This window comes from Hyperolius riggenbachi, chromosome 1 (assembly GCF_040937935.1).
Source record: "Hyperolius riggenbachi isolate aHypRig1 chromosome 1, aHypRig1.pri, whole genome shotgun sequence".
In the NCBI taxonomy this organism is placed as follows: domain Eukaryota; kingdom Metazoa; phylum Chordata; class Amphibia; order Anura; family Hyperoliidae; genus Hyperolius; species Hyperolius riggenbachi.
In genome coordinates, this window is record NC_090646.1 from 134,539,120 (window position 1) to 134,564,940 (window position 25,821).

The 25,821-nt window shown below is 40.5% G+C and overlaps 1 protein-coding gene across 5 annotated transcripts in view; it reads right to left on the bottom strand.

The window, feature by feature from the left end:
- The window catches only part of NMU (neuromedin U), a 129,892-nt gene that overhangs the window by 25,474 nt on the left and 78,597 nt on the right, over positions 1-25,821 (bottom strand). For 4 of the 5 annotated variants that reach the window (XM_068268564.1, XM_068268558.1, XM_068268543.1 and 1 more), the window contains exons 2-6: positions 25,539-25,597; positions 17,518-17,562; positions 17,378-17,437; positions 11,029-11,058; positions 10,887-10,937 (exon numbers count right to left, since the gene is read on the bottom strand). In XM_068268564.1, the coding sequence (XP_068124665.1) occupies positions 10,887-10,937; positions 11,029-11,058; positions 17,378-17,437; positions 17,518-17,562; positions 25,539-25,597 (245 nt within the window). The remainder of the gene's footprint in view (positions 1-10,886; positions 10,938-11,028; positions 11,059-17,377; positions 17,438-17,517; positions 17,563-25,538; positions 25,598-25,821) is intronic. The other variant, XM_068268549.1, reaches the window with a different exon arrangement.

The window sequence follows — 25,821 nt, forward strand, 5'->3', positions numbered from 1 at the left end:
GGATCTATTAAATATTGATTTCATTTCTTTTTTGTGGTGCCCAAATTTATGCACCTGCCTAATTTAGTTTAAACAATTATTGCACACTTTCTGTAAATCCAATAAACTTAATTTCACTTCTCAAATATCACTGTGTGTGTCTCCTATATGACATATTTAACTGACATTTTTTATCGTAACAACCAACAATTTATACAGGAAAATCATGACAATTAACAAGGTTGTCCAAACTTTCGCATCCCACTGTGTATATATATATATATATATATATAATATGTACATTCTGTGCAGCAACTGATTAGTTTCTTTCCCATTAATAACCGAGCTGGCCAGCATGTGGAGTATGTGGTTATTCTTCCGGCCTTACATTGCACAGTTTCCCAGCCAGGCTGTGCGTTTCTGTAGCCAGCCAAGTTAACATAGGTTAAATGACTTATTAAATTAAACTGAGGAGTTGGATGATTTTTGTACCGACTCCACAGCCCTGATATCTAAGACTGAGTTGGCAAAACCCCCAAATTAGCAAGTTACTGCACTATGCTTTATGAGGAAAGCCTAGAACTATCTGTAATGATTCAGGACAGTTTCTGGATTATCTACAAATATGGCACAATCAGCAGTTATAATATCTAGTAACCCACAGAAGGCAGTGCACTTTCATTACTGTGATTCTTCTCAGCTTGTGAAAGGTGAAGCCAAAGTGTTTGCAGTGAAATACTACACTTACACATCACGTTATTAAACACACATCTCTTACTAAACTGTCAGTTTATTCTCCACGGTGCCGTATACTGGCTCATACGGTTTGCTAACAATAAGGAAAAAAATAACACAGACAGCATAAAAATCAAAAGCTGTCAGAAAGGCAGACATTATTTATTGATTGCAGACAGCATTAATATTTAGCAATGTTTGTGCCCCGAGGATAGAAGCAACACGACAAGCTGCCGTCAACAGTTATTTTTTATGGAATTTCCAATGACAGGTAAAGCCTTACATGCCATGATTGTCATTGTGTCCTTATACTTACCTGTCACCTTTAAAAAATAGAAGAATCTATCTGCTACTAAAGGTAGTTAAACTTTAGTATATGGCATATATGGAAGAAGGTGGATTAGGCACTGTGCCTGAGAAAACAGCACACAAACTTATTAGTAAAGGGTGCATGGTCTGCACTAAGTTTTAGGCAGGTTTCTGTATTGTGGCCCCTGAGCTGTTGGGAAGCTGAACCAGGTAACTGAAGGTGAATATCGGTTAGGGTTAGTGGGTAAGTTACGATTAAGAGATTTAGGCTTAAGGAAATCGTTAATATTGGGTGAGACGTTAGCTTTAGGGACTATTTCCACTAGCCGCGAATTGCCTCCTTTTCTGCATGCGATTTCGGATGTGGAATCGCAAACTACTGAAATCAATAGGCTGCACTCATATCGCGTGCAGCAAAAAAAATAAATATATACAGTGGGATGCGAAAGTTTGGGCAACGTTGTTAATCATCATGATTTTCCTGTATACATCGTTGGTTGTTACGATAAAAAATGTAATTTACATACAGTATAACATATAGGAGACACATACAGTGATATTTCAGAAGTGAAATGAAGTTTATTGGATTTACAGAAAATGTGCAATAATTGTTTAAACAAAATTAGGCAGGTGCATACATTTGGACACCACAAAAAAAGAAATGAAATCAATATTTAGTAGATCCTCCTTTTGCAGAAATTACAGCCTCTTAATACTTCCTGTAGGTTCCAAAGAGAGTCTGGATTCTGGTTGAAGGTGTTTTGGACCATTCTTCTTTACAAAACATCTCTAGTTCATACAGGTTTGATGGCTTCCGAGCATGGACATCTCTCTTTAACTCACACCACAGATTTTCAATTATAACAGGTCTGGGGACTGAGATGGCCATTCCAGAACGCTGTACTTGTTCCTCTGCATGAATGCCTTAGTGGATTTTGAGCAGTGTTTAGGGTCGTTGTCTTGTTGAAAGATCCAGCCCCGCCGCAGCTTCAGCTTTGTCACTGATTCCTGGACATTGGTCTCCAGAATCTGCTGATACTGAGTGGAATCCATGCGTCCCTCAATTTTGACAAGATTCCCAGTCCCTGCACTGGCCACACAGCCCCACAGCATGATGGAATCACCACCATATTTTACTGTAGGTAGCAGGTGTTTTTCTTGAAATGCTGTGTTGTTTTTCCTCCATGCATAACGTCCCTTGTTATGACCAAATAACTCAATTTTAGTTTCATCAGTCCACAGCATTTTATTCCAAAATAAAGCTGGCTTGTCTAAATGTGCTTTAGCATCCCTCAAGCAGCCCTGTTTGTGCCATGGGCGGAGAAAAGGTTTCCTCTGCATCACTCCCGCATACAGCATCTCCTTGTGTAAAGTGCGCCGAAAGGTTAAACGATGCACAGTGGCTCCATGTGCAGCAAGATGATATTGTAAGTTTTTGGTGCTGGTTTGTGGGTTGACTCTGACTGCTCTCACCATTCGTCGCTTCTGTTTATCTGAGATTTTTCTTGGTCTGCCACTTCAAACCTTAACTTGAACTGAGCCTGTGGTCTTCCATTTCCTCAATATGTTCCTAACTGTGGAAACAGACAGCTGAAATCTCTGAGACAGCATTCTGTATCCTTCCTCTAAACCATGATGGTGAACAATCTTTGTCTTTAGGTCATTTGAGAGTTGTTTTGAGACCCCCATGCTGCTACTTTTCAGAGAAATTTAAAAGAGGAGGGAAACTTACAATTGACTCCCTTAAATACTCTTTCTCATAATTGAATTCACCTGTGTATGTAGGTCAGGGGTCACTGAGCTTACCAAGCCAATTTGAGTTCCAATAATTAGTTCTAACAGTTTTGGAATCAATAAAATGACAACAGTGCCCAAATTTATGCACCTGTCTAATATTATTTAAACAATTATTGCACACTTTCTGTAAATCCAATAAACTTCATTTCACTTCTCAAATATCACTGTGTGTATCTCCTATATGATATATTTAACTGACATTTTTTATCGTAACAAACAATGATTTATACATTAATCATGACGATTAACAAGGTTGCCCAAACATTCGCATCTCACTGTATATATATATATATATATATATCTATATCTATATCTATATCTATATCTATATATCTATCTATATATATATCTGAGTGCAATTTTTTTGTAGACCGCATTTGAATCCCCAAGTGCATGGCACAGCTATAGTGCAGGTGCCGGATCTGATTTAAAAACGGCCCTTAGGCATCAGGGAGGATTTAACCAGTTCCCCTTCCCCGGGAAAAGTAACTACATCCCTGCATTTCCTCATATCTTCTCGCAGGGACGTAGCTACTACGTCCCTTGCTGCCGCGCACTCCCACTCAACCCCCCCCCATAAGCCCCCACGCTTGTTCATACCGCCAATCGACGAGAGATTGATCAATGGGAAGACCGTTCCCGTTCATTGATCTAAGTCCCCGTGTGAATGACCCCCGCCATCAATGAGATGGTGCCGTCATTCACGAAAAACGATACTTGCACGTCCATGCATTACTTCCTGTTTGCGTAGTAATACTACGCGTAGGAAAGTTATGTGCAAGGACATCTTGTGGCCAAATAGTAAAATTACATCTACACACTTTTTCCATTAACAGAATTTTTTAAACATTTACAATTAACCCCTTACCTCCCCCACTCCTCAATAGTTATCCCCCAAAAATGTTTTGAAAAAAATAAATAAATAAAATAAAAAATATACAATTAAAAAAAAATACATAAATAGTTACCTTAGGGACTGAACATTTTTAATATGTATGTCAAGAGGGTATATAACTTACTTTTTAAACGATGGGCTTGTAATTAGTGATGAAAGCAAAACTGAAAAAAATGCACCTTTATTTCCAAATAAAATATTGGCGCCATACATTGTACTAGGGAAAAATTGTAATTGTTGCAATAACTGATACAAATGGGCAAATAAAATGTGTGTGTTTTAATTATGGTAGCATATATCATTTTAAAACTATAATGGGCAAAAACTGAGAAATAATGATTTTTTTTTTAAATCATTTTTTTCTTATATTTTTCCTGTTAAAACGCACTTATAATAAAGTCATTCTTAGCAAAAAGTACCCCCCAAAGAAAGCCTAATTGGTGGTAAAAAAAAAATTAGATATAGATTGTTTTGTTGGGATAAGTAGTAATAAAGTTATAGGGGAATTAATGTAAGGAGCGTTGACAGGTGAAAATTCCTGTTTTTTTTTAAGGGGAAAAACCCTTCGAGGTGAAGTGATTAATGTTGGGGGAAGGTTAGAGTTAGGTATAAAGAAGTGGTTATTGTTAGCAAAGAGATTAGGGTTAGGTGTCATGGAGGAGTAAATGTTGGTCAGGAATAGGGATGATCAATGATATGCAAATACTTCCAAGTTCATGCAAATTTATGTAAAGGTTATGCAAGTACATGAAGCTTGAAATTGGACCAATCAATTTAAACCTGGGTATGACTTGATTGGTCCATTTTCAAGTTGCATATATTTGCATAAAAATGTACATACATTTGCATAAACACGGAAGTATTTGCATATCATTGATCATCTGTAGTCAGGAAGTGGATTTAGCATTCGTGGGATTGGTTAGGATTAGATGATTGACAAGGAGATATGCTGAAACACGGCTGAGAATATCATTACAAGCCTGAAATAACAGAAGTATCAGCAATAGCTTTGTCAAATACTCAGCTAATCAGGAGCTACTGCCAAATTGTACCAAATCCATATATACCCACCTTATATACAGCAGTCCAAATATTTGATCACAGTTACACTCACTGTGACTTTAGCTGAGCACCAGCTGTACATAACTAGCTCTAGTAGTAATAGACTCAGTAATAACTATATAAAAAGTTATCTTTTTGTTGAATAACAGGTACATGCTAGCCCTGCAGGCATACCTTATGCAATTATATTTGTTTTACACATTTCACATAGTGCTTGTATCAGCAATTCCTTCCACATACATTATGCATGGTTATATTTATATGTAGACCAGAGTGGCTTGTATGCAATGAGAACAGTGATTAATACCAGGCATCTGAAATGCCCCAATGTGGACATCCTTTTACACTCTCCTCTCATAATTCAGCTTTGACAGCTCGGCACCAAGTACTGGTATTTGGTGAGTCGTCCTGCTTTCCTGCAGTTGAAATGTGGACTTGGAGACAATTTACACTATGTACATCTTAAACCTAGCTGAATTTCCCTGGTCAATATGCCATACGCATGACGTCATATGCATGCGCAGTACGTTGTAGGACACACAGCCCGGTCTGCGCACTGGATACCGCCCCGGCCAACCAGAATTGGATCCTGGGGGCTGTTATGCAAGCTACGGGGGCAGAGTGAATAGGAGGAGCGGTGGGCATCAGGAATGGTGATAGTATATGCCTGCTCCGCCCATTTCTCCAAAATGTTTGACCTCTTGTATCCTTTAACTCTTCCTCTACTGATGTCTAATCCTTAACCCCTCCACCTGGTGGGGCCTAACACTTACCTACCCCCGGTGATGCCTAACCCTTGGCTCCCCGGTGAGGCCTAACCCTTAAAGAGAACCCGTACTGAGTAAAAATATTTAAAATAAACACATGAGGTAACTTCAAATGAACATTGCATAGTTACCTTGCCATCAGTTCCTCTCAGAAGCTCACCATTTTCTTCTTACAATAATCCCTTCCAGTTCTGACAATATTTTGTCAGATCTGAAGTATATCAGTTGCTGTCAGTACAATATAAGTTGCTGTCAGTTATAGCTGAGAGGAAAACTGATGTACCAGGTAATGTTCATGTTTCCCTATGGCTCAAGAGGGCGATGTTACAGTTTAACTGTGTGCTGACCAGAAAGCTGTTATGGGTAATGGCCATTTTCAAAATAGAGGTCGGAAAATTCCCTTGATCACAGTGAACAAATAGGACGCGGGACAGGAGAAAGACACTGAGGAGTAGACTACATGGAAGGTAAGTATGACTTGTGTATGCCTATTTTGAATTTTAATTTTCAGTTCAGACTGTTTAAAAAAAAAAAAAAAAAGTCCCCTGGGGGATACTTACCTCGGGAGGGGAAGCCTCTGGATCCCAATGAGGCTTCCCCCATCCCTGTAGCTGCAGGCAGTCCAGCGATGGCTCCTTTGAATCCTCCCCCGACAAGCCTGACAAGGTTTGATTTATTTACCTCTCTGGGATCCAGGTGCTGTATTCAGGCTAGGCGGAAATAGCCGAGCCCGATCGTATCCACTCTACTTCGCAGGAGCAAAAGGACTCACACCTGCGCAGTAGAGCGGATCGATCGGGTTCGGCTATTTCCGTATTAACCCGAAGGAAGTGCTGCTAGTGCGCCTGCGCAGGATCGCGTTAGGATTCAGAGGCTTCCCCCTCCCGAGGTAAGTACCCCCAGGGGATGCTTTTCTTAATACAGGTTTTCTTTAACCACCTGGTGGGGCCTAAACCTTTAACCCCACTTTTGTAAAGCTGTGATTAGCAGCATAACAAAGAAACCCACTATGCAAATTGTGGCTATAAATGCCCACTATTTATAGCTGTAATTTGCATAGCAGGTTGCCCTGGCGCACGTTATTTTATCAGCCGTCCAAATTTCCATGTAATGCTGCTGATCACGGCTTTTATCATTGCCGCCTATTGCAGCACCATTCTTACCAGGACGCCTCTGGTTTTTCTGGTTTCCCAGTTGTTATGTGCTCCAGAATGCACGTGTGACTCTTCTTGCCGGACTGCCAGGTGATTTGTAATTTCAACTGGCACAGCAATCTCACTGTTAGCAGTGGTACGCATTTATAGTAATGTTCCCATAAGCTGCAGTATATTGGAAAACACTTGAAAACATTAGTAATGCACTGAAGTTTAAGTGAATTTTGAAACTCTGGCAGTTGCTGACAGGTTAGTTATTTAGAGGCTACACTATTTTTTTTTTTAAACCACTGGTTCTTTCTGAGGTTGCATGCATGTGACTGCAACAGCACATACACTTAAAGCAAGTTCTTAGTGAATGTTGCCCACATGTGGTGCCAATACGTTGTAATGGCAATGCATTTTTTTGCAGCCCACTACACACTTATGCATGCATTTTCATCACACAGCAGATCTGTTGCCATTTTGATTTAACAGGCGGGATAACTGGCCTGTTGCTACTTTCTAATTTTATCTTGTGTGTTACAGCAGATCTCTGATGTAGAATAAACTGCACACAGACTCAATGCTTGGATGTCTCTCAGGAACACGTCACTGTTCACTTTTTTTTTCTCTTCCCTGCTCTATGAGAAAACTTTATTTAACAATTCTTGGTTAACAAGCAAGCAGATAAGGTGCTCTGACTAAGGGCTGGGACACACACAAAAAATGTTTTTCCAGCCAGTTACTGGTACAGCGCTATGCTAGTGGCGATCAAAAAATGCTGATTGCAACATTTTGTGAGCGATCCCAGAGCGATTGCACCAACGGCTACATTGGCCAAATCATGAATGCAAAATTGTAGGCGCTTTGCAATTGTCACAAAGTGCCTGTAGTGGCTCCCAACCCTTAAAGGAAATTTCCAAGCAGACGTAAAAAAAAAAAAAGATCCATTTACCTGGGGCTTCCTCCAGCCCGTGGCAGCTGTCCTGCCCTTGCCGCAGCTCCGGAGGCTCCCGGTCTTCTCCGCTGCAGAACCCGACCTCGCCAGGTCGGGTTCCGGGACGACGTCTTCTGCGCTCCACCGTGCGAGTACGGTACTGCGGAGGCATAGAAGGACGGTACTGCGCAGGCATAGAAGACGCCGACCCGGAACCCGACCAGGCAGGGTTGGGTTCTGCAACCTCCGGAGCTGTGGTGTGGGCACAGAACGACTGCCACGGGCTGGAGGAAGCCCTTGGTAAGTGGATCTTTTTTTTTAATTTTGCTTGGACACTCTAAATCTAACTAGATTAGTCACATGCTTGTTTCAGGTGTGTGATTCAGACACTACTGCAGCCAAAGAAATCGTCAGGATAGCCAGGCAACTGGTATTGTTTAAAAGAAAATAAATATGGCAGCCACCACGTCTCTCACTTCAAGTTCCCTTTGTCACATTTTGCTCAACTAGGATACAGTTATACAGAATACTCTGATTTCTTGTTTATACGGCTGTTGGGCAGGACTTGCATTATTAAACATTATAAACTGACATTCAAAACTCATATAAACATCAGGAAAAACTACTATTGTTCCACCACTCCGAGAAAAAAAAAAGCTAGGTTCTTACAGGGACAATAAAATACAATCACCACAGATAGGCCAGAAATCCCGTAGAGTATATTAATATTTGAGATTCTAAAACATGCTGGCATATCGCAGAGAAATGTCATGTGAGTATTGTATTTCCAGCAGGACAGTTTCTTTCATTTACTTGCAATGCAGAATTTGTTGATTTGGCTGCCTCGTTCTCCTACAGGAAAAATGTTTATTTACTGCAGAGAAGGTTCTCCTTCCAATTGACAATGTAAGCATTGTGATCCTTCATATTTTGTGGTTATATTAATTTACTCTCTATTGGGGCTGATTCATAAAGCTGTGCTGCTATAGCAGAGCAAGCTCCATGACAGCACCGCAAACTAAATCCAGGGCTGCAAGCTACGTGCGGTCGTGCAGCGTAGCGTGCCTTCCTTAGTTACACACGCTGCTTACCAAGCAACGCGCTTTCCTTTTTAAGCCCGAAGGGTTGTTTATTTTTTGCATCTGAGCAACTTTCACCTCCCATTCACTTGCCAATAACTTTATCACTACTCATCACAATGAATTGGTCTATAGCTTGTTTTTTCCGCCACCAATTTAGGCTTTCTTTGGGTGATACATTTTGCTGAGAATTAATTTATTCTAAATCCATTTTAACAGGAATATTAAGAGAGAAATAGAAAAAAAAAACATTATTTCTCAGCTTTTGGCCATTATAGTTTGAGATTAATACATGTTACCATAATTAAAACCCATGTATTTTATTTGCCAATTTGTCCCGTTTATAACACCATTTAAATGATGTCCCTATCACAATGTATGGCGCCGATATTTTATTTGCAAATAAAGGTGCATTTTTTCAATTTGCGCCCATCACTATTTACAAGCCCATAATTTAAAGAATTATATAAAAAGTTCAAACCCTAAGGTACCGGTAACTATTTGTGTTTTTTTTTTTATTATTGTAATTTTTTTTTTATAAAAATTTTTATATGGGTATTTTTTGATGTGGGAGGTAAACAGCTCATTTTAAATGTTAGAAAATGTATTTATTTAATAAAAAGTGGATGTGGGTGTAGTTTTATTATTTGGCCACAAGATGGCCAGAGTCAAAAAGTTCTGGGAGCGACCGATCTCGCTCCCAGGAAGAAGAATGAAGACGGGGAACTTTTTGAACTCAGAAAAACCGCAGCGTCTGATGAGACGCTGTCGGCTTTTCTGCGGGGGACTTCGACCAATGAAAGGGATCTACAATCCCTTTCATTGTTCACTGGGCTAACGGCCGGCGGCGGGAGCACGCACGGGAGCCCCCGTGGGAGTGCCCGGCCCGCGGGAGTGCACGCAGCCCAACTGGACGAGAATGTTTGTCCAGTTGGGCTTAAGTGGTTTTAAATGCCGTCCGCTGCTCTGAAGTATCACGATTGCAATACTTCACTAAAGCAGCAGCTACTATGTTAATTGACTACTATGAGCTACTATGGAGATTACATAGTAACTATGTTGATTAACATAGTCGCGGCCGGCCGCTCTAGTGAATTATCGCCACCGCGATACTTCACAGCAACGGCTGGCATATAAAGCAATTAACTAAGGAAGGCACGCTGCAAGAGCGACCGTAGCGAGCAGCCTTGGATTTAGCTTGTGGTGCTTTCATGGAGCGCAGCTTCATAAATCAACCCCTATGACTCTTACAAAATATAGATAGTAAGCGCACAAAATGAATTTCAGAGCAGGAACAATTACTGTAACACCTCGAGGGGACAGAACTTCACTAAACTGGACCACATCTTGGGACATGTAAAAAAGTTCTTCTACTAAAGCAGAACTTATGCAATGAATGAAGGAAATAAAATATGAAAAGAAAGATAGTTTATTGATTGTTTTACCTCTGCAAATCTGCATGATTCCCTTAAAACAAGGGGGGGCTCAGCTGTCATGAGAATCAGAGAGTGGAAACGGGCAAGCGTCATACATACATACAATACGTGGCATGAGCGAATGACATTGTCCCCTTCACTCCTCTCTTCAGCCAGTACAGTGTAACCCCCTTGCTGTTTTATCCACTACACAGATCCACTACAGGTGGGGATAGCGGCAGTGTAAGAGGTAGGTGTAGGTAGGGGATACGTTAGTGTTAGGTGTAGGTAGGAGATATATTAGTATGAGGTATTGATAGGGGGTAGGTTAGTATTAGGCATAGATGCAGTTAACCTTAATGTGAGAATAGGTTGAGATAAACCATAGTAGAATATAGATAGTATTACTGATATTCTACTAATGATAACAGGTGATAGAATATTGGTAAACATCCAAATTTCCTTCTATCTGCAATACCTTGCACCCATTTTACCCCGCAGCACTTTGAATTGTATGCCCCTGGGATACGGGTACTGTGTGTTGAGGACCTAGCCTCAGATATGAATCTCTCCTTGTGATTTTTGCGTTGCTGAATGTATTGATACTGCTCATACAGTACAATGACACTGACAGGTTTCCAGCAGTATGCCATGGTGTGGTGACACAACACCAGTATCTATTATACCATTAGCTATACAGGTATAGGCATAGCAGCAGTGAGGGCTAACGCTGTACTTTTAGTTTGCATTTTGTCTCCCAAAAACGGCGACTTACCGTGATGTCAGAATTTCCTTTGTCATGACTCTTAGAATAATGAAATAAGAACTGCGCAGAAAAGAAATTAAGACGCTATTTTACTTCCGAAATGCTAATGAGTTAAGATATTTTGACAGTCAGTCTGGAACACATTACTCACCCTTTTTGACTCTTCTTTGTCTTCTAGCCCCTGCACATATCAAAAAGCAACACATTAAAATCATATACTCTATAGCGCTGTGTTGCCATGTCTCCTCCCCCACCCACCACCACCTCCCCCCACAGAGTTTAGCCTCCTTCTCCTCTAATAGCAAATTGCCATCCCTGTCTGCAGCCTTCATTGATAGTTTGCCCCCTCAAAATTAACTCCTCTGTAGAGGCAGCTCACACCTCCTCCCCGGTAGTGACTCCCGATCCTCCCCAGTATAAAAACGTTCCTCCTGAGCCTGAGTCCCAACTACTATCACAGTTCACTCTCTTTTCCATCATCCAGCCCAGAAGCCATGCCTGCTTCTTTCCTATCTATACAGTGTAGTGTTGTACACACCATGTTGTATGGCTTGCTGTAATGGGCAAATAAGTTATTATTATTAATATTATAGATGTATGTAGCGCCAGCATCTTCCATGGTCCTGTACAACAGAATACAGGGTATAACAATAGAAATTAAACAATACAACATTTAACAATACAAAACTATAGTTGATTAGAACTGATGCAGAGAACAAATTATCTCTGTGGAATGTGGAAGATCTTAGATAAACAAATAAGCAAGAAATATGACTTTACACTCAGTTTTACACCCACTGGGCTCCTTCTGCTTCCAGTGCTATGATCTTGCCCAGCATGCAGCCTGCATGTCCCCATACAGCATTACCAGAGAGAGAGTATCTGCTTAGCATCTTATGCTCCTAATGTTAATCCCCATCTCCATCATACAATTTTTTTGTGCAATTCGATTAGGTTAAATCCAACATGTCCAATCGGGATTCGATTTGATTCAATAGTGTGGTCGAATGTCATTGCAAAACAATGGCAAATCGATCACACTACCGATCGAATCCCGATCGGAGATGTCAGATTTAATCGAATCGATTAATCGAATCACACAAAAAATTGTATGGTGTAGATGGGGCTTTAGGTGCATTGGGCTTGATTCACTAAAGCGTGCAAAGTGTTAGCACGCCAGTGAAAAGCCACTTTGCACGAGCTAACATGCTTTGCATGTGCTAAATAGGGTGCTAAGTAGTTTGCACGTGCTAACTGCTTAGCACCATAGTTAGCATGTGCAAACTACTTAGCACCCTAGTTAGAACGTGCAAACTACTTAGCACTGTAGTTTGCACATGCAAACTAAGGTGCTAACATGCTTTGCACATGCTAACTAGGGTGCTACGTAGTTTGCAACTAACTCAGTTATCACGCTTTTGTGAATCAAGTCCATGTTACCATTGTGCCATAGTTCCCATTTAAGTCAGTATATGAAGACTGACTTATATTCAGTGTTCATTAATATGATGTTTCAGCCATAAACCAGATTCCATTTTATTATTTATACAGTTGAACATAGTTTAGGACATAGGGCTTGATTCAGAACAAAACATAGAATACAGAACATTTATATCGCGCTTTTCTCCTGGCAGACTCAAAGCGCCAGAGCTGCAGCCACTAGGACGCGCTCTATAGGCGGTAGCAGTGTTAGGGAGTATTGCCCAAGGTCTCCTACTGAATAGGTGCTGGTTTACTCAACAGCACCTATTCAGTAGGTCTTCTGTGTCAGAGGCAGAGCCCTTAACCATTACACTATCCAGCCACAGAAAAGGGTGCTAAGTGTTAGCACGCCAGTGAAAAGCCACTTTGCATGTGCTAACATGCTTTGCACGTGCTAAGTAACTAGCACATGCAAACTACTTAGCACCGTAGTTAGCACATGTAAACTACTTAGCACCTAGTTTTTTTTTTTAAAAAAATCAGTGTTTATTCAACAAAGAAAAGGAACATATGACAGAATATGCAGTGTAGCAGTGCGCCTCCTAACTTTTCCAACTGTAGCTTCAGCATCAATTATCACTGTGGAAGATGAGAGGTATTGTTAGCAATAATATAATGATCGTCACATAATGTATAGAGCTCAGATTGAATTTAAATTTCCAAATATTCTATCTTTTACAAGATCATAATTAGCAAGACCAGGGGTATCTAACCATGGAGCTTAGCACCCTAATTAGCACAGTGCTAAGTAGTAGTTTGCATGTCCTAACTACGGTGCTAAGTAGTTTGCATGTGCTAACTACGGTGCTAAGTTTGCATGTGCTAACTACTAAGTAGTTTGTATGTGCTAACTACTTAGCACCCTAGTTAGCACGCCCAAAACCTTTAGGCGTGCTAACTGGGTTAGCACTGTTTACTGAATCGAGCCCATAGTCATCATTTTAAAATTGACTTGTGCTTCTGTAACACCAGTTCTAAAACGTTATCTTCCAATCTGTATTATTCTGATTGTAAACATGCTTACAGTGTATAGTCTAACTTCTTCTTTCTCCCATGTACCCCATAGTCCTATGTGATGGGTACCCATAAATCCCTTTCTAATAGCTTGTTCTTGCTTACTTCCTGCAACAAGTGCTTATCAACCCCCCTTATCCCAGTGGTCATAGACACAATATACTTAGTGTTCTTTATCCATTACTTATCCTTCCCTTCTTTTTCTAGCATTACTCTCTAATCTTTATCAAATGTTTCTGTGTCCACCTTGGATTCTATTTAAGTCATTCTGTTTCTATCATATAGCGCTACACTAGCTTAGATACAGTATATTGGATGATGGATTCAATAAAGGAGACCCAGAGCTATTGAATAGTTTACATCGATAGGCCTCGGTGGGGTACACTCATTTATGTTCTCAGTGCCTTAGATGGAGGCAAGCGTAAGTTGGAGCTCATGCCGCCCCCATCGAGGTGCTAAAGGATCTGTCTGAAAAACTGAAGAAAAAACATTGGCCTTAATTCACTAAGCTTATCTCCTGTCTTTAATAACGTTTCTAGAGTTATCACCACGGTGATGAGGCATGTAGTATTCAGGAAACATTTTAACTCAGGCAAACCTAAAGTTAACTCTTCTGTCTTTAAAGAACAAGCGACACCCATGCTAACCTAGAAATAAAAAACACATTTTCTCCCCTTCCCACATTTTCTTCATTAGCTGCCCTCCTCTCAGAGTCTTCAGACACTGCCACTGATGTGTATACTAACAACTGCACTGTCTTTTTTTTATTTACACATCCAATCACTGAGTCACCTCGGCCTTGCTTGTAAACACAAGTAATCAGAGGGTGTTTCTGATAAGCAGCTAGGCAGGGAAATAAATGGAAGAGGAGGAATATATTATAGATAAAAAGAACTCCCAGCATTCAACTGGCACTGTTTGGCACTAGGGCCAGTGCTCCTAAAGTATGTGATAACTACAAACCATAACAGCAGAAAAAGTTTTGCATATTTTGAATGCAGGATTAGCATCTTTATCACTTAATAAATACCAGTTGCTGTTGAAATTTGATTTTTATGGTGACAATACTGCTTTAAGTTAGAGTGAGATCTCTAAAGTTAACTCTTCAATCCTTAAAATAACTCCAGAATTCTAAAGTTAAAGACAGGCTTGCCGTGCACGGGCGTAGGGCCCGTGGTCGCAACGGTCGCCTTGGCGACTGGGCCTATCTCCCAGGTGTTGAAATCCCCGCAGCGCACTGCAGGGACTGGCTTCTGGAGGCAGAGAAGGGCTACGGGAAGATGGCTGCCGAAGCCCTGCACTGGAGACTATTTGTGCTGGCCAGGTGAGTTAATTTTTTTTTATTTGTACAGGTTAATTTTCTGGTGAATGCCCCCACATAGCGATTATTTTCTGGTGAATGCCCGCACATTGCATTTATTTTCTGGTGAATGCTCCCACATTGCGTTTATTTTCTGGTGAATGCTCCCGCATTGCGTTTATTTTCTGGTGAATGCTCCCACAGAATTATCTCCGTGGTCAGCGCACAAGATGTGCGCTGACACTGCGGAAGTCCTCCACAAGCGTATAAAATGATATAACCCAGCTTTGGTGCAATGCACCTGTAGAGAGAAAGTGAGCACAGAGACAGAATGTATGTGTGTCCACCAATCTAAAAAACATCCAGATGATCCGCACACTCTGAATGAACCAAGTTCAATGTTTTAATTCAAGTAAAGTGACACATGCCATTCCATAAACCACCTTAGGTGGTTTATGGAATGGCATGTGTCACTTTACTTGAATTAAAACATTGAACTTGGTTCATTCAGAGTGTGCGGATCATCTGGATGTTTTTTGTATACTATTACGATCCAGCACCTCGACAGTGGTGTGCAATTCCAAGCGGACTTGTCCACCAATCTAGTCGCCACCCGGCGACGGTGAACACACAACAGCGGAAACCAAGTGGGAACGCAATCGCAAGAGTAGTGATTGCCAATAGTGACACAAGACCAAGTAAGACAGAGCACAATTGTAGCAAGAAAGACACAGCAAATAACAATGATCAGAACGCCAAGGAAAATAACAAACGCACTCGCTAAGCGCGGTCGCCGCGCGAAAAGCGCGACAGCGACAAAGCACGCTAATGGCGCGGTCTCCGCACGAAAAGCGCAACAGAGACAAAGCACGCCAACCTTAACTAACCAATGTAACACGAAAACAAGACAGACAGAAGGAGTAGAAGTACAAGACAGACAAGACAGACAGATGGAGTAGCCAGTAGCAACCGCAGCTCTGGCCTACACTCCCAGACAGAGTACAGAAGGAACCACCACCACTACCGCTAGAGCGAATGCGATAACCACAGACAGAACGATTTCCTGTCGACCGCCGCTGGCGACAAGACAATCGCAACAGATAGACACTACAAGGCAATACAGATAAGTACAACCTGACTACGCTAGAAGAAATGCCTAGTGCACTCCCAAGGAATTACTCTAAGATAATCTTAGCAAACAGTTAGCAAAGGCTGAGACTCCAGGTAAGTTAGCAGGAACAAACCATCATGACCAGCAAGGAATTCTGGGAGTGAATGGTATTTATACTGCAAGCCATCAAAGGAAGCAGTTAAGCAATTTGCATGACAAGTAGATGCAAATTCCTCACCAGCAGAGCAACTGTGAAACTTGCAAAGTGAAAACAGGTCTCTTTTCCAGAGACCTGCAGCACTCAGACCTAAAGAATGGTCAAACAGCTGTCTGCCTGTGCACACACATTGCGTTTATTTTCTGGTGAATGCCCCCACATTGCGTTTATTTTCTGGTGAATGCTCCCACATTGCATTTATTTTCTGGTGAATGCCCCCACATTGCGTTTATTTTCTGGTGAATGCCCCTACATTGCGTTTATTTTATGGTGAATGCCCCTACATTGCATTTATTTTATGGTGAATGCCCCCACATTGCGTTTATTTTCTGGTGACTGCTCCCCACATTAAGATTATTTTCTGGTGAATGCTCCCATATTGTGATTATTTTCTGGTGAATGCTCCCACTTAACGATTATTTTCTGGTGAATGCTGCGCACATAACAATTATTATCTGGTGAATGCTGCGCACATGAGGCCATCTGGCCTCAATTCACTAAGATCAAGCTGGAGATAAGAAGGCAAGAGAAAACGTACCTCCACACAGTGAGAGAGTTATCCTATCTCTTCATTCCTTAAGTTACCTCCTCTGTAGTTAAGTTACCTGCTCTGTAGTTAAGTTACCTCCTTTGTAGTTAAGTTACCTCCTCTGTAGTTATTTTCACACGCAGTTAATTAACAGCTGGGCCCATTATGCAATTCACTTTTTCTCCTGAGTTTTCTCCTAGGTGATCATTTTTCATATTCTCTTTACAATAACTTTTCAGCATTTCACAATTAAAAAAAGCACCAAAAACAGTAGAAAAAGTACCATCAAAATAATTTTGTGTATTTTCTTGCTTACTAGGGGTTTAAAATGCATTTTATTAACAAGGTGTGAAAATATCAACTTGGAGAAAACTAAGGCGAAAAAGTGAATTGCATATGGGCCCCTGTCTTTAACTTCTGGAGTTATTTTAAGGATTAAAGAGTTAACTTAAAGACAGAAGAGTTAACTTTAGGTTTGCCTGAGGTAAAATGTTTCCTGAATACTACATGCTTCATCACCATGGTGATAACTCTAGAAACGTTATTAAAGACAGGAGATAAGCTTAGTGAATTGAGGCCACTGTCTGGTTATGGGTTGGGCTCTCTGGATAGCATTCAGCCAAAAAATAAGTCAGTGCCTCCAAACCTGCGTTTGAGTGGAGAATCAATGTGTAGTACCCCTGGAAGCCAGTCAGATTCCATTTTGTATTTTCCTGCGTTCAGTAAAGTGAGCTCTAACTGGCTGCTGTGAGCTACCACACTGTGCACTGTTTACTGAACAAATACCGTTTATAGTGTAAGACATTGCAAAACATCCATATTTAATTATCAGAAATATCTGCCTTACCTGAGATTTTTGCAGCATTCCCATTACCATGAAGCAAAGTTCCTCTAAAGTACTGGATACCTGTAACAAAGAAAAGTCGGTAAGTCATGGAGCTATTTTTATGCCTTAGTGTATAAAAAAGATAATTTGAAGAAACTCACCACAGGCTGAGAATCTGACAACACTGCTGAGCAAGCATCACTTATCTGTCGACAGAAAATCACAAAGGATGGTAAAAATGCAGCCAGATGATTGTCAGCATTTCTGTAAATGACATAGTTCAGAAAATGCATAGCTATGTTGTCGCACAATATCCACCTTGTACAGTAAAGCAGCACATCCATTTAGCAGTGAATGGTCCTTCTTGATGCTATACTCACATGCTGGAGGACACAGTTTGGGCAAAAGTGTAAATTATTCAAACATTCCCGATGTATTTCACAGTGGTGCAGAAACTTGCACTCAAAATGACTGAGGGTCTGGCTTACCAGAATCATTATGCAACACATTAAGGCTTGCTTACCAAAGGAGATGTGCAGTGAAGAGACATGAATGATGTAGTTTTCTCTTCAAACATTTTATTGTGTTCGTAAAATTAAAAATGACTCCCACTGTAACTTCAGTTTATTTGCGCGCTTGTGTACCTGTTTAGAAACCTGACAGTTTTGTCCTTGTCAGAAAATTAAGTTATTAAAGAACATTAAGAAGTACTCACCCCTAGGCAAGTGTCCCCTTGTGTTCGCGACCACCTCACCAAACTATATGTTTTGCACCAGAGTTATCTTACTCCTTCACAAGTCTCTAAATTTGTCCCTAATGCCTCCACCTCATGTCCTAAATGCGACCTGTCCAACCCTTCATTCTTACACTTATGGCAATGTCCCCCTATAGTGGGTTTTTGGAAACAGATTGTGGATTTTTTACATGACTGTATGGGCTCATCTTTTCCATTGGATATCAAAACCTGTAAATTAATCTGATGGATGAAGATACACCCAAATTTGATAAAGCCTTCCTTATAGAAACGCTCTTTGCTGCAAAACAATGTGATGCTTTTCGATGGCTTTCACCCATTTGTCCAACTCTGGAAGACTGGAAATTGTAAATTAAGCATTGTCTTCCATACAAAAAACTAGTATTCCAGCACAGAGACGGTCCGATATTTAATAAAATTTGGGACAGATGGATTGACAATTCCAATATATAGCTACATTCATACTTTGTCAGATCAGGCTATGGTTTGGTTATCCTCAGTTGCCCCTCTATATGTACTTATGTATGACTTTAAATACACTGTTTCTGTATTGCACTTTTAGCCCCCGTTATACTAATTCATTTGCCTATAACTGTTATGTATATCTACTTGATTCTGTATTGTCAATGTTTCAATAAACTCTTGGCCAATGAAAAAAAAATATACCAACATTAAAAAGGGCCCATATAAGAGGTCTTTCATAGGCATATCAGATGAGTCTTTCTGACACTTGAGTTAAAACATCAAAACACTGCTGTACATGAGAAATGGTTGAAGGACAAAAGCTCAACAGTCATCCCACCATCTCAGCTGCCCAGTGTTTTATTTTTGCAGTATCAGCTGCAGTGTGAAACAGTTTCCACCCTGTGGATCTCCCATAATGGCCTAGCAAGTACAGAAACCTAACAGCTATGGTCAGGTGTTCTGCCACAGCTGGTTCTGTGAAACTGGGCTTGCCTTCCATTACCTTCATTGCAACCTTCAGTTGTTGTGCTGTTGGTGGTATTGATTAACCTGAATGTGACCCAACATTTTTTGTTTTTGCTGTTTTGATTTGCATAATCACCAAACTGGAGGTGGACCCAAAAAAATAAGCTTAAAAGCAAAGAAAGGGGGTCTCCTAGCCTACGAATTTATTTACCATCTTGTCCACCAGCACGGGTGAATGGTAAGCGAGTGTGAAGGTGTGATTGAGACCTTGCCTATGTTTCAAAACATCTGACCAAAGGTATATCACTGCTGCTGTGTAGTTCCTAGTTATTGATCTGTAAATTGCACTCACTGGCTCATAGTCCAGGCATACTTTTTAGTCTTCCATATATTTTTAATGTGCTGATGGGGAGGTATCTATAATCCTAGGTTATCACTAGGGATGTTACTTTAGAATTTTGTACGGTTCACTTAATGCATTTGTATTTTCTAGCAAAACGGTGACCTTCCTTTCTCCTTCATTATCTTAAAGCAATTTTCCCACGGTTTATTTTACCCACATGTCTCACAATACCCCCTTGTAGGAAATTGCCTTATTCTTTGGCACTAGGGATTTGTGGCATACTTCTGGACTCCAAAATGTCACCACACGCAAACATACATGCAGAAAGAGAAATGCACACAGTCCTTACGCTGAAACACACAAATATGCATGAAATACAGGGTATCATGAAATACGGGGTTTACTTATAAGATGCCATTGTACATAATTTTAATCTCTGAGCTCACGCACCAAATCTACACAAATCATCTCATTTCCAGTAATTAAGCTTAAATAGACAACTGTTGTTTGCCAAAGCATCCTGTGCTCCCAACAGCTCAAATCTGCACAAATCGTTTTGGTGCTCATGTGACAAAATGTTACAAACTTGTTTGGCCTGGAAATGAAGGGAACATTTTCATTTTGCTTAGATCAGTGATGTCCATCTCCAGTCCTTAAGGGCCATACTCATGCCGGTGTTTCCTTCAAAACGTTGCTGATGCTATATAGCAGAATGGCTGTGTGTCTATAATAAACGAAGAGCTAAATACTCTTAAATAAATGATGGTGCCGGTCTCAGCTTTCTACATACAGTGTTCAGGATGGACACAGGGACGGATCTAGACCAAGTTGCCCCAAGTTGCGCCTGGGGCAAGGTCAGGTTTTGGCGCCTAAATTGCCATTCCCCATCCACATTTTGCCTCCTTTTTAAGAATTCAACAAACTGCGCCTGGGGCAAAAGACCCGCTTGCCCCCCCCTAGATCCGTCCATGGAGAAATGTGTTCTACTTGATAAGCCACACCTTTTCTGATTCAGTCCCATCAATTCAAGTTGCCAAAAATGTGTGAAGACCCCAACCCTTGAGGACTGGAGTTGGACATCCCTGGCTTAGATAAGTATTTGGCAGAATAGCACATGTACATGAATTTAAAGAGAATCAGTATTAATAAAAAATGCCCCTTGGGGGTACTCACCTCAGGAGGGGGAAGCCTCTGGATCCTATCGAGGGTTCCCGTCCTCCTCCGTCCCACGGTGGCAGCGATAGGGCTCCCGAACTGTCGGCATGTTAATATTTACCTTCCCGGCTCCAGTGCAGTAGCGGCTCTCCAGTGCAGTAGCTGGGAAATAGCCGATCCCAGTCCAGTCCGCTCTACTGCACAGTAGAGCGAACCTGACTGAGATCGGCTATTTCCGCCTATTTCTGAGCCGAGAGCTGCAGTAGCGCCACCTCTGGAAAAGGGAAGGGTAAATATTGCACAGCCTGACAAATTGCTGGCTGTGCATTCCATGGGCCAGAGCGAGACCACCGTGGGACGGAGGAGGATGGGGGAAGCCTCGATAGGATCCAGAGGATTCCCCCTACCGAGGTAAATACCCCCCAGGGGGGCTTTTTTTGAACGGAGTCTCTTTAAGGGGCTATTCAAGTCACCCTTTTAACTTTAGGTCTGTTTTAACATTTTGATTCTCATCAATTCAGAATAAGTAAGCAAAGCAGCTGTATAGGCTATTGAATACATGCTTGTTGTAGGGGTAGGCCTCGGAAATTGCTGAAGCTGAAAGATCAAGCCAGCAGCATTTTAAAAGGTGGTAACAATGGCAGGTTCCATAGTCCTCTCATTTCAGATCTAGATTTATTTACAGTGGACTGTTGTGGTTATGGGATCATTTAACCAGCTAGTTCTGGCTCAATGCCTGTTGCAGCTGGCCCTTTCTTTTTAAGTACCGTACTATTTACAATAAGGCTCAAGTCCTTCCCTGAGGAGTTAATGAGCACTATGTAGTAATGTACCACCATATTTTAATGCTTTGTGAGCAGGAGAGTGTTGCTTAACTGTTTTCAGTAACTGTTTCTTTAACATAATATCAACAAAGTCCTCAGACTTGGTAACTGATAGCTAGGCGCTCTCGTATTGCATGAAACTATGTTAGCTTTCCTTCTGTGCAGCAAGTGAGGTTTTTCTTGCACTTTGCCAGTCAAACCATCAGAGGATGCTTGGCATGAATATTACATTTTCATTTGTGCTATTTAAAATTCTCTGGGGAAAAACTAGCATTTTAAAACAAAAACCCTGTACATTCAATTTAAAGCATATAAAAAACTGCTAATCAGCATTTGCACCATTGCTAATCAGCATACACATTTATTTATTGCACATTTTGTATATGTTTCTGTCTTTTTTGCTATTGGTGGTACTTGATCATTGCTAATCAGCATACCATTGCATTTGATCATAGCTAATATGTATATGCATTTATTGCATATTTTATATATGTTTTTCTCTTGTTTATGATTTTATTGCATACTATATGTGTTATTATAAGAGGTGAATTATTTGATGCACCGTATGAGCACAGGAGATTTTTTATTATTAAAAAAAAAATACTGTTTATGTACCATTAAAGGGAATCTGAAGTGAAAACAAACTTATGATATAATGATTTGTATGTGTAGTACAGCTAAGAAATAAAACATTAGCAGCACAAATATGAGTTTCATATTGTTTCCAGTACAGGAAACTTCATCTGTGCAAAAGAGCTTCTCTGAGCTCTGTGACTTAACTTGCAAAGTCACAGAGAGCTCTGTCTTCTGAAGCTTTTATCTCAACTGTCTCTCACTGTATCTTGTTTGTTTAAGCTTTTACTACAGAGGAAAGTTGAAAAGGTCATTAGCTCTGCTCTGTGAAATCATTTAAAATGCTGAGTTTAGTGTGTAAAGTGCAAATATGATGCAATGTTATAAAAAAAAAAAAAAGTATATAACTGAAAATAAAAATATGATATTATTTTCTTTGCTACTAATCTTCGATTAATGATCCATACTACATATAAAATTCATTATATTATAAGGGTTTTTTTTCGCTTCAGTGTGACTTTAAACCTAATTCTGGTGACTTCAACAAAGTACAAAACAGAAATGATCTCTGAGATTAACCAATCCCATGGCTATTTAGGGGTTATGGCTGGATTGTATATTCCTGTGTCAAGTTGTATACAATATCCATAATCAGCAAATTATAGGATTATTTTGCCCAAAATAAAACATAATTTAATAATGACATATTAAAATAATCAGAATGTATAGATGTTTTTCTATAGCATGGCAGTTAAAGTTAAAATTGTTTGCATCCGTATTATCTAGTTTGCTTTAATATATCTATCTATTATCTACCATTAAAGGCTAAAGCCTATTTCCAGTAAGCCAGTCAACAAAAAGGATGTCATATATAGACTTCCATAAAGAAAGCAACTTCCTGATTTGGGTTTATTGAATAAAGCAGCACAAGAGCCACCGGTGTGCCGTTAGTCATGCCAGCCGCTTGTCAGCAGGCTATAGCAATGCCTGCTATTTTATTTAGTCATTATGTGCTTAAGATACTACTATTTATTGCACATACCTTTACAAAGCAAAATACATGAGACATTCACAAGAAGTTGAATAAGAAGAACAAAAACATTACTCTTTGGACCAGCTTATCTGGATATTTAAAGCAAAGCTGAAGTGAAACAAAAACTTATGATATAATGAATTGTATGTGTAGTAGAGCTAAGAAATAGAACAGTAGTAGCAAAGAAAAGAGTCTCATACTGTTTTCTAGTATAGGAAGAGTTAAAAAAAAACTTCAGTTGTTATCTATGCTAGAGCTTCTCTGAGCTGTTTGACCCACTGGGTCGAATACAGTCCTGTTTTCTGAAGAACTTAAACAGCCAAGAAACAATGAGAAATAGCTTGAGATAAGGTTTTACTGCAGGAAAGTTCAAAGGGTCATTATTTCTGCTTTGTTTTGTAGTTTAAAAGACAGAAGGTGTTTTTAAAGAGACACTGAAGCGAAAAAAAAAAAGATGATATTATGATTTGTATGTGTAGCACAGCTAAGAAATAAAACATTAAGATCAGATACATCAGTGTAAAGCTGGCCATACACTGGCCCGATTTGCCGCTGTTTCGACAGCAGATTCGATCACTGGGATCGAATCTGCTGCCAATCGTTCACGCTACACGCCGAATTTCGATCCATTCCGTCCGATCCCGTCAATCACGCCGTGCGGAAAATAACCGTCGATCGCCCGCGGGTAAAGAGCGCATCGCTAGCGGCGTTCGAGTGCCCGATGACTGACGCAATAGAGCCGCATACATTACCTGCTCCGCCGGCGCGACTCCCGTGTCTCCGCTCTTCTTCTCCGTCTCCGCTCTGGTCTGGTCTCCGGCATGCTTCCCTTCTTCCTGTCCCGGCAGGAAGTTTAAACAGTAGAGGGCGCTCTACTGTTTAAACTTCCCCCAGACAGGAAGAAGGGAAGCATGCCGGAGACCAGAGCAGACCAGAGCGGAGAAGAAGAGTGGAGACCCGGGAGTCGTGCCGGCGGAGCAGGTAATGTATGCGGGCGGGGGGAGCGGCGGCAGCACCACCACCACCACAGATTGTGAACGGTTTCAGGCTGAAATCGGTTCACAATCTGTTTGCAGTAAAGGTAGCCATACGATCCCTCTCTGATCAGATTCGATCAGATAGGGATCTGTCTGTTGGTCGAATCTGATAGCAAATCGACCAGTGTATGGCTACCTTAATTGTTTCCAGTACAGGAAGAGTTGAGAAACTCCAGTTGTTATCTCTATGCAAACAAGCCATTAAGCTCTCCGACTAAGTTAGTCCTGGAGAGGGATGTTATCTGACTTTTATTATCTCAACTGTTCCTGGACTATTTACTTTTCCTCTGCTAGAGGAGAGGTCATTACTTCACAGACTGCTCTGAAAGACTCATTTTGAATGCTGAGTGTTGTGTAATCTGCACATATTATAGAATGATGCAATGTTAGAAAAAAACACTATATACCTGAAAATAAAAGTATGATAATATTTTCTTTGCTGCTAATCTTCTAGTAATTATTCATAGTACACAACCAATTCACTATATCATATTTTTTTTTTCGCTTCAGTGTCTCTTTAAAACTGCAAGTGTGATAGAATGAGGCACTGTTATTAAAAAAAAGCTACATAACTGAAAAGAAAAATATTAGACTATTTTCTTTGCTACTAATGTTCTATTCTTTATCCACCATACACAATTCATTATATAATAAAAAAAACAATTCGCTTCAGGTTTGCTTAAAACACAGCACAGATTCAGATCAGAATGATCAAATCTATGTCTAATCGATCCAATTCCAATATTGATCAGACAAGACAGAAAATGTAGGTGTGCAGGCCATGGCAGTGCACCGCAGGAAACAGTGCAATGCTACGGCTTATTTTCAATAAATAGATAGAGACTGTGATTTTGGGACAGAAGGCATTATTTTGACATAAAGGCAGGCAAACTAATTTTATGGGCAATAAGGGAGAAAGACTTTCATTGTATGCTATATCAGGCTGTAATCCACTTTCTTGTCTTTAAGCATTACATTTGACAGCACCTAAGTAAACACAGTAGTTTTTCATTCTTTCCTCCATTCCCTGGTCTGATGCTCAAGTTGCTACAGTAACATGCATTACCATAGCAACGTGAACATTACCCATGTACCGCGGGGTTACACTGATTATGCAATGTGTGCTAACCTAGTGATGTGAGTACCCATAAATGTGCTGTGCACAGTTTTACCATAGGCTAGTGAATCGCCCCCCTTATTATACATTTCTTGGTTTGGTTTTATTTATATGTACAGAGACAACAACATGCAGAGCTTTCAACTTCCTGTAGAACAGTGTACTTTGCGCGTCAGTTTTCTGTTTTGAACAGATCGCATTTGAGTTGCAGGACAGTCTGCTGTGTTTAACCACATATGCATATAGGAAGAGGGGACTTTGGGTGTTTTCTGAGTAGTGTGTGTGTTACCAATAGCACAAAGAACAGGTCTGTGAAGTCTATTAGTAAGCCCAGTAATATGTACACTGCCAAGGTTTAGCTAGGCTTTAAAAGAGGGAGTTTCATAATTACAAAAATTGGAAACACATAGACTTACCCCATCCCACAGCTGCAGCTCCTGCTCTGCTTGGAGCACATGAGATGAGAATGGTGCACCTGCAAAACATAAAGTTATACTATAGTATATTTATCAGTACAATCCAAACCATTTTTACATTTCATGTTATCCAAGGGAAAACCCAGGATTTTCAAGGGGGGGGGGGAGGGGGGGGGATTCCTGAAAGGTAACCTTTAGCCACGCACAATACAGAATAATAATATGGTAGGACATCATGCTGGGCACACACAATGCAATTTCCAAACCGACCGACTATGAGATA